The sequence below is a fragment of the Brienomyrus brachyistius genome, chromosome 1, assembly GCF_023856365.1.
Source record: "Brienomyrus brachyistius isolate T26 chromosome 1, BBRACH_0.4, whole genome shotgun sequence".
Lineage (NCBI taxonomy): Eukaryota > Metazoa > Chordata > Actinopteri > Osteoglossiformes > Mormyridae > Brienomyrus > Brienomyrus brachyistius.
In genome coordinates, this window is record NC_064533.1 from 55,871,628 (window position 1) to 55,881,906 (window position 10,279).

The 10,279-nt window shown below is 42.1% G+C and overlaps 1 protein-coding gene across 5 annotated transcripts in view; it reads right to left on the reverse strand.

Moving 5' to 3' along the window:
* Positions 1 to 5,205, reverse strand: part of obsl1b (obscurin like cytoskeletal adaptor 1b) — a 19,284-nt gene extending 14,079 nt beyond the window's left edge. For 2 of the 5 annotated variants that reach the window (XM_049028394.1, XM_049028402.1), the window contains exons 1-2: positions 4,816 to 5,201; positions 191 to 1,598 (exon numbers count right to left, since the gene is read on the reverse strand). In XM_049028394.1, coding sequence (XP_048884351.1) covers positions 191 to 1,565 — 1,375 coding nt within the window. In that variant the 5' untranslated portion in view covers positions 1,566 to 1,598; positions 4,816 to 5,201. Of the gene's footprint in view, positions 1 to 190; positions 1,599 to 4,815 lie in introns of all 5 variants that reach the window. The other 3 variants (XM_049028385.1, XM_049028377.1, XM_049028412.1) reach the window with 3 other exon arrangements.
* Positions 5,206 to 10,279: the final 5,074 nt, after the last annotated feature.

Sequence of the window (10,279 nt, forward strand, 5' to 3'; positions counted from 1 at the left end):
TCATGTCTTTGGCCCTAATCACTCATTTACATGGTCTGTGTTCCCAGTAACATCATGAACAGCTTCTTCTGCTCCAATATTACCATTGCACATATTCAAAGCGACATATGATTACGGAATGTTACTGGATCAGTTCTCACATGCACCATGGCCTAACCATAACCTGTGCTCACAGACGAACTTGTCATACCTTTGACGTACAGGTGCACAGCGCTCAGGGTATGTCCAGCCATGTTTGATGCCGCACACACGTATGTTCCGATGTCCTGCTGTTTGCAGTAGAGCACCTTGAGAGTGAAGTAGCCCTCTCGGTCCTCATACAGCAGGTGGCGTCGGCCAGATCTGATTGCCCAGCCATCCTTCCTCCATATAATGTCCGGTTTGGGCTTCCCTGTCACGTAACAGCGAAACTTGGCATGCTTGCCCTCTGTCACTGCAAACTTCTTGACTTTGCTGGGGTTGAGGGAGGGATCGTCCCTGAGCGGTGGGATGTGGTACCGCCCACGGCCCTCCCAGTGACCATAGCCATTTTGGACTGCATCTTCTTCCAGGTCGAGCCTGTCCACTAGAAGCATGGCGCTGGCCAGCACTTGTCCAGCTGTGTTGCGGGCCCTGCAAGTGTATACCCCCCCATCAGGGCCCCGTACCCCGAAGATGCAGAGCTGGACCCAGCCACCATCCTGGCTTCCCTCGCTGTAGTGTGCACTGTCGAAGATCTCATTTAGCCGCTGGCCGTCCTTCTCCCATGTAACCTCTGGAAGGGGATGTCCCCACAGCTTGCAGGACAGCGTGGCATCATCACCAAGGCGCACACGGGCAGACAGCGGCCTGATGAGGACGCGGGGCGCACACTCCACCTCCTCCACATTCAGGGGAGCGTAGCCATTCGCAACCCTCCCTGCCTCACTCTCTGTGGGCTGCCTCCTCTGCTCTATCTTATCTTCCACTTTCAGGGGGGTGTAGCCATTGAAATCCAGAGGCGATTGCCTTCCCTCAGCATTTATTTTGGTGTCCTCATTGTTCATAGTCAATCTTCTCTCCTGTTCCTTGCCCTCCATATTCTGGATAACTGCCAGATTATCTTCAGGTAACCTCTCATGCATCAGCTTACTCTCCAGGTTCAGGGTGGAGTCCAAGTTCTCCATGGTTAACCTCATTCCCTCCATCTTTCCCCCTTCTTTCATGGTGATGTCATCGTCCTCCCTGGTCAACCCTATCCCTTCCATCTTGCCCCTACCCTTCAGGCTGGTGTCCCTGTTATCTGCTATCCCCTCCACCCTCAGTGTAGCAGCTGCGTAAGCCTCCCCGACACTGTTCTTGATCTTGCAGATGTACTGACCAGCATCCTCTGGTGTTGTTGCAGAGATCGTGAGACTGTAGACGTCACCATTCTCGGTGGGACAGAAGTGCCCTCCCATGGGGATCCTCTCTCCATTCCGCTCCCAGACCACCTCAGGATGGGGATCTCCACTGATACAGCACGTCAGGATGGCATCAGAACCACCACATACTGTGACAGGACGGGGGTAGGACCGGATGCGGGGGGCGCCCGCAAATGCATCCATCGCTGCTGCTTCCCTGTTTTGTTACACACTCACCTGAGGAGATGGAAACACAAGTGGTTGTTCAAACAGGTTTCAGATGACATGCTCTGCACAGAAGGCCTAATCCTGCACACCACACACCTCCCTACTTTATCTACTAGGTGTCAGGAGAGGAAATGTCACACATTTGAACATCTTTGACTCTCACTCAATATGTTTACATGCAAAATCTAATTATTGTGTTAGTTCGACTAAAACTGGACTTTTAAAGTGCATTTCTCCAAGCAAATGTCTCAAAATTAGACTAAGACTAATTTACTCCTGCATGTATACGCTCAATTGGACTCAAACTGGACTAGGTATTCTGCGCATGTTCCAGTTTCCCCCCTGGACTTTGACCCGAAAGTAACAAAATATGCCGGTATGCAGAAGAAGCTTGGAGCATAGCAGAGGACATACAGCACGTATAAAATGTACAGTGCTGTAAAGCTGTCCAACTCACCACTTAACAAAAGGGTGCTTTCCACCCCATCATGTACTGTACTTTGGTACTTTAAGAAGATACCAAAAGTATGGTACTTAAAGGTGTTGGTTTTCCATTGGTGTAAAAACTGGTACCAGCGCCGAATGACAATACAACACAAGGCGGGGTTTTTTGTAATGAATTCGAAAAATGGCTGTAGTAGGACTGGACACATGCAATTCTTAAATCTCTAGTCAACTAGATTAAGATCAGGCTTTTTCTAACTTTCAGTTTGATATGAATATTATAGCGCAGGGAGTTTAAGTCTTGCTAAAATATTTTTACTCTGTCATAAGAAAAAAATCCTAATAATTTTAATAATTATTCATTTTCAAGATTATCTAGTATATATTTAAAAATCAGTTTAAAGTTTACCTCCGCTGCTTGTGCATGAGAACTGCATGTGTTTTCCAAGACAATCGTAATCCTTTTCATCCTTGCTGTTTAAATCACTCCTAGACGGGGTTGTGAGAAATTTGTCTTTTTTTTGTTTCATAAATACCCCAATATTTATTACAGCAAAATCAATATTTAAAAAATTTCCAATACCGTGCTGTCATTGTATATTATACAAAATACTTTATTTCTTGTTATGCTTTCCTGATCTTGTTCTATCTGTTATTCCGACCACATCACAATTAAAGCTTGTGTCACTTCATTTGTTCATGTATCCATTATTATTAATTTTATATTTTTTACGTATGTGTCAGCTGGAAAAACCCGAGTACTAACAAGCTGACAGGAGCCATATGGGCACTTATTGTAGCGAAGTCGGATATCCTTCACTCAATGATTTGATTCTCCTCCCATGCATGTATACTAGGACTGGTTAGTAGTCCGAATAATGGCATAGTCGAGCTATAATTGTTGCTCGACTAAGCTGTGCATGTAAATGTAGTTATTGACAGTTCACAGCCATGTTTTCTTGGATTCTCTGCTGGGGGGCAGATGCAATGAAACCCTGTAATCTAAAATCAGGAGTGGCTGATGTAGGATCACAGCCCTGAAAGCAGAGCCTTGTTCACTTGCAGGGAAAGATGCACAAAAACTACGCAAAGCCACATTTTGTAAGCCATGGTGGATGCAAGAGTCTGCTCAGTGCGATTTGGGAGGACCCTGAAGTTTTTGGCCAATAGCAGCTGCATTCACAGCTGGTGCTAAATAAAATGCAGTAGGTCTGACCCGCGTTGCAGCACTTTTGGTGGCCTCACCACTTCCTCTTCACACTTTTAGCTGTCTTGTACTCTGCCTGAGCATGACTGTCCCATCTCCCCACTCCCTTGCTGTCCTGTACTCTCATCTAATTTAACAATCCTGCCCCATGCATTCATCATCATTGTGTGACTTTTTTGTGCTGAACAAAACTTAGGACGGAAAGCACTATGGCACAGCAGAGTGGAATTCATGATTAATGTCATTATTTCATGGCTTATTTGGAGTCATTGGGCACGAGGACACATATAGATTTATCAAGTATGCAATGCAGTGATATTTATTTATTCATGCTGTATGCATATAACATCTCAGAGTTTACGCAGACTAGTATTGCTAGGGATACCTGCACTGATAAGGTACCGTGGTACTGCATTTTTGAAAGCTGTTTGGTATTACATTTCTTTAGTGCTGGTATTAATTACACTATTACAGTCATCTCTAACGCTAACCTCTAAATCAGAAACAATATGTCAGAACCTGTGCCGAATGTCAACTACTTCCTATGTCAGAAATGCATACATCATGCTGTATAGCGAATTAAAATGTCAACTAGTTAAATATCATCTCCTGTGCTTCAAGTCAGTGATTTATGTAAGGGATATTATAATGCAGCAAAGAGGCTACTTTAACATAATCAAACTAGTATCCTTAGCTACAGGCTTCACAAGCATGTTTCAGAAATGTTTGCTGCTAAAATTGTGTGATCTGTGCATCCTACCTGAAACGTTTCTTTAGAGGGGCAAATGCGTGTGTCAGTTGCACCATTGATGTCATGTCTGTGTACTGTAACTGGGCACGGTTAGTGATCACACTTGATGCGTACTGTGCCTGAATCCGACTAATAATGCTCTGGGCCACCTCATCAAGTGGGCCAAGGCATGGTTAAGCCTAACATGCTGGTGAAATGAATTGGATTTTGGGAGTCAAATATGTTTGGGCACAATACAAATCAGCTAGTGTGAATCCACCCTAAAAAAACAGCCTGGACTGCTGTGGGCGATGTCTCTGAAGGGGAAGTTTCCCCGGAAGGCTGCAGACAATCTGGGGAACCAGATCTCGCCATGGAATCCCACTGTCCCACTGGCTCTCACACGCCATCCCACATGACTCAAACTCTCTGTTTAGCCGCACCACATACAGGCATGCTGGGGCATACCACACAGGCCCCTTCACTCCACCATCACATACTTCCATCATCTTACGGAATCCCCCTTTCCAAGCATGATGTCACCCTTTCCAACAGGTTGTTTTATGTCAGTCGCTAGATGAACCGGGACTTTTCGTGTCTAATCTACATACATGCATTTTAAATACAACAAAGAATATACTTCTACAGCAGCAAGTCAAGGCATGTTCCAGAATTCCCCCAAGCATGTCCTCCATTCCTAATGAAGATCAGCACCATGTGACACAAACTGCTTAAGCCTCATGTCTGCTGCTCACATTTAATGACAGTGACCCCCATCACTCAAATTTAATGAGAGCAACCTCTGACCCCATTACTGCATGTCCTGTAACCCTCTCATCACCTACCTGCTTCCTGTCTTCACAGGTCCACTACCATCTACGTTTTGGCTCTTCCTGAAGTACCACAAACAGCCTCTGAAATCTCCCTTAAATATTCTCTCCTACCAAATGCAGTTTGGTTTATAACCTTGTTTCTCTTTTCCCAGTGTTAAATCAGTCCATCTCCCCAGCGTGTGAAATCCGGCTTTATGGCGCAGTCTCCCCAGCTCTGTGTGTGACGATCTGTCCCTGCAGACTCTGCTGCCGACACTCCTTGACCCTCATTGTCCAGGCAGCACCGCTAAACACTTCTGCAGCTGCTGCAAGCGGCTAAAAATACCGGTGGCCTCTAGTATCTGGGTGCAGATAAGCCCGGCCTTTCCATTAGCTGGCCAAAGATAGACAATATGACTGAGGCAGGGTGAATCGCCAAGCTCACTCCTGCAGTGAACGTTAATGAGGAGGGCAACCTACTTAACCCCAAGGACTGCTCTGAGGGCAACATTCTCCTCTCCCATAAGGGCCTGATTAGCATTCTGCTTGAGTGTTTAGCACATGCTCTTTTCTGACTGCACAAACAGGCACAGCTGCTGTCATGTGTTTATTCAGGAAATAGAATAAATAACACAGTTTGCTGCCCCACATAGTTTTTCATACCGTGATACACAGTGAGTTGTTGTGAGAGGCAATTGCTTGTGCATGTGGCATAATGTTGCCCAAAACCTTCCATTGTATAGCTGATCATATCACCCTCTCAAACAGAGCTCCTGGTGTCTCAGAAGCACGTCTACTATCCTTGGAGGGGAAGCTGATGCGTTCTGTGTGTGTGTGTGTGTGTGTGGTCTATGTTCATTTTACCTTGTGCTGACCGAATGTTCCCCATAATGTGATAAACATGGAGGTTTGACGTTTTATGGACCATTTTTCAGGTCCCCGCAAAGATTTGTGAATGCAATCTAAAAAGTAAAAATACCAAAAGTCTCATACCCCAGCAAAGGCTACTTATAGTTAAAGTTAGGGCTGGGTAGAGGCTAAGGTCGTCATGTGTTTCATAGATTAAAATTTTCCCTATAGAAATGAATGGAGAGTCCCCACAAAGATATAATTACAAACCAGTTTGTGTGTGTATGTGTGTGTACTCTGAGACTGTCTGTTTCATCTCCCCCCTCACCTTCTTGGGCTGTTTGAGAACCCCCTCCCTGTCTTGCCCCCACCTCTCTGGTTTCAGCTGGCGTCATGACCTTGCTCCAGATTGAACCTGGTGTCCTTCTCATTTACACAATCTCAGTTACTTCAACTGGAATGTGGGACCACCCCCACCAACGGGAGAGGAGGAGAAAGGCTTGTGTTTAACCATGTCCTGGCACTGGCTATGTGGGCATTTGTAATGCGTCATCATGTCTGCGTGTTAGTTCTTCTCAAAGTGTCTCTGCATCACACACCTGTTTAACCAGGCCAGCCAGAATCTTCTGGCAGACCTTATCCATTTTTCCAATCAAGTCTTCTGTTTGTTAAATATTCAGCAGCTTCACTTTTGAACTTGGTGATGTGTTGCCTTTAATACATGAGAGGTGTGGCCACTGGTGGAACTTCCCTCATGTGGTCCCTTGTTTCCTCTTTGGTGTCCTCCTTAATGTGACCAGTATTTCCTAGGTCCTAAATTACAGAAAATGGACAAATAATCCTGGGGGACCATTTCTGTATTTCATTTATGTTACTCTAATATTGTAAATGCAACAGAAAGTTAGAGCACATGGCCACAATAAAATTAACTATTAACATTCACACCTGGCTGTAGTGGCAAGGAATAAAAGCCCAGACCTCCTAGATGCCAGGTGAAAATCCTGCCCTTGATCCTCCAATGCCAAAGACCTTTAGGGCGTCCATACCTGAGGACCAGAGTTGAGTGTCCCTAAGACTGTAGAGAGTACCTTACAGAGGATCTCCCTTTTGTCAGTGGTGAGTTTGTGGCTCCCCCTGATGGTGAGGAACACGAATGTGAAGTGTGCTGCAGATTATCAGTACATGGGGGATTAGTTAGTATGCCACAGTAATTAAAGATACTCTAATTGCAGTATGCCAAGAAGGAAATCAATAGCCAATGGGGAAAAATTGCCAACGAAGGGCCAGAGAGCTTCGAGACATTGTGACAATGACATTCCTGGATCACATTCATGGTTTAAAAGCCTCCTCAGATATTTGGATAAAAGCTGGCAGTGCTACATTAATGCACCTGTGCTTTGTACCTGTGCTGAGTCCTTAGAAAGACCTGAACCACCACATGTCATGAACAAATATTACATGGTTTATGCTGTTTACATCAAATACGACATGAGGTATGTGAACTTGTCAGAAGAGTTAAACTTACTAAGTTAATATATCATGGACAAAAATGACTTAACCATGAAAGGCTGTACAACCCCTGCAAAATGCAACACATACTTTCTTAGAACAATGTGCACAAAAATAGATGTGAACAGCAGGTGTCATAGTACTTAACAGTATCTGCTTTCAGTGACAATCTCTTGTGCTGCTCTGGACCTACAGTAAATGTATGAAGGAAATGTATGAAGGGATCCATATAGTAGTTCCAATATCTAAAAGTTGGCGCCTTTGATTTGTTTGTTTGTTTATTTATTTTTTTGGAAGTATTTGACATATGGCTGTTTCTCAGGGAACAACTTTTGGGTCACCAAATAGAGGAAAAAAAATATTTCACATTAAACTGAAAAGTTTTTAGATTTTAAAGTTGAATTTTTTAGATTATAAACTTGAAATGGTGACTCTGTGGCTCCCCCAATTTGAGGAAAAAGTCTAAATGAACTGTCATGATTAAAGTGGAAATAAACTTTTGTTATTAAAGTAATAAGTTTTGAGGTAAAATTTGAAGCAAGATAGTCCTAGTTTCTTTACCTGAAGAGAAAAATTGAACTGAAAATTCTTAATACATAAGCTCACCAAGAATCCAAAGGAGACCAATCAGTATCCTGCAAGTCCTTTGAACAATTCTTAGGTCAAATGATGAAAACCTCGGTTTTATCCTTATTAGGTTTTAAAAAGTCACATGACAGCCAGTCCTTAATTGCTCCTATACACTCAAATAGATTATTATCTAACCTAAATGACAGCGACTTTGTTCAGTTTAAAAGAGAGATAAAGCTGAATGTCATCTGCATAAAAGTGAAAAGAAATATTAGAACTCCAGATTTAACATCCAAGGGGAAGCATATACAGTGAGAATAAAATAGGACCAAGAATGGATGCTTGAGGCACCCCAGAGTAGGACTGGGCAATTAATCTAAATTAATCAAAACCAACATTTAGAACCTCTAATTGACATAATCTTGCCCATGTCGGTTACTTAATTTTTAAATGTTTTTAATTCTGTTAATACTTCTTAAATACTTCTTAAAATCTGTTAATCCCCAGTGTGTGTTCATGAACTGTTCACTTAAAAACAAACTACCATGTGTGTTGTCACATGACTCTGCCTCATTCAATCTGCGACATGGAAGCAACAGGCAGGAAAACTCAAACACCGAGCCAACTGAGCAACTCCAGCAGGTTTGTACCAAAGAAAAATACCATGTCCGTCATTTGGATACATTGTGGCTTTAGTGAAGAAGACACTGAAGAAAAAGAGGTCAAATGTAAACAATGCGAAAAAAGTTTCAGCTACCAAAGGTAATACCACCTGATCTGAACATGAGTACTTAAAATACAGTGAAAACCACTTATAGTGATCACGGTTATAGTTATCAGCCGCTTATATGGATCAAAAACCTTGGGACAGAATCATTCCTGTACAAAAACTGTTTAAATAATTTACTTATAGTAATCAGGTAATCTGCTTAGTGTTCACTATGAACTTTTTGTACATAACGTACTGAAAAAATAAAACCTACCTAAATTATTCCTTTTTTTTACTTGCCTACATAGCCTTACAGTAACCCGTCTGCTTCTGGCTAGCTACCTGAGGCTAAATATACAAATGTGAATTATTTGGTAACTTGTCTGAGACATAAAGAAAAAAAGAAACGGATATAACGATCATCCATTTATAGTGACTATAAACTGTTTGTTTTGTTTGTAAGAAAAGAAAACTATTTTCTACTTTTTTAGGAAACTTGCTTTTTACATTAAAACTAAAATGTGACCTTTTTCATGAGATGTTTTAATTTCAAGTGATTTGTGTTTTGATTTCAGTTGTTCAAGTAATTCTTAAAATTATTTTTAAATCATAAAGATATTCATTAGAAAAAAACATCCCAGCTTTAATAGTTGAGCATATTTACAGTACAAACCTTGTCAATGAAATATGAGGGCAAAACAAAAACAAAATAATCGTTCATTAATTGTAATCAAGATAAAATGTTCAATTAATTTTAATATTGATTTGAGGTCATATCACCCAGCCCTACCCCAGAATTAATATCTCAAATTGAGGAAAAATTATCATCAGTTGATACAGCAAATTTATGATTTGACAAATAAGACAGAAATCAATTTAATGCAACGCCTGATATCCCAACCCACTTCTGTCTTCTCCCACATCAGCATACATAAGATCATTAAAGATTCTCAAAAGAGCAGACTCAATGCTATGTTTCTGGCAGAAGCCAGATTGAAATTTTTCAAAAATATTGTTAGCCTGCAATACATACAGAACTTTTAGGGTCCAGACCGCAGGCCTCATTTATAAACGGTGCGTACACACGGGAAATGTTGCGTACGTTCGTCTCCACACTCACGTCGAGATGTATAAAAACGAAACTTGGCATACCGCTACGCACATTCTCAGAGCAGCTCCAGACACAGTGTACGCACGTTTCTGTTCGGTTTTGTAAACAGATGGCACCCAGTGTCAAGTCATTGCTACTGTGGTTTCCATTTTTAAACTCTCAATCATGATGCAGATTTTATCCAATACACCGACATTAATTGTATATTGTATACAAATGTACGGCACCTGATTCTTTATTCAATTTGTAACAATAAAACGGTGCAGAAAATGACCAAACTATTACAACTGCCATGGCAGCTCTTGCGTTATTGGAAGATGTAGTTTATGGAAGAATTAGAAGAGAATGCGTATTCAGGGATCATAGTGATTTAGTCAACACCAATTCGCACCATGCCAGCTGTATAGGACGGCATAGTCCGCTTGTCACCCAGATATATAAAATTTTCTTACACTGTGGTTGACCAGGTGAACATTAAAGCACAATTTGCAGCGATGTCCGGTTTTCCCAATGTAATCGGAGCTATCGACTGCACTCACATTGCTATAAAGGCACCTTCAGAGAACGAATTTGCTTAAGTAAATAGAAAGCACTTTCACTCTATACTTTGTACAAATTATGTGCGATTCGAACATGCGTCTCATTAATGCATGAGTGTCGCCGCCATTAAATCTGAGGGGGACGTGTCACGCGGGCTGTGCTCACCGTGTGACCTTATGCTAGTTTAGCATGTTTGTATTCTCTTGGGT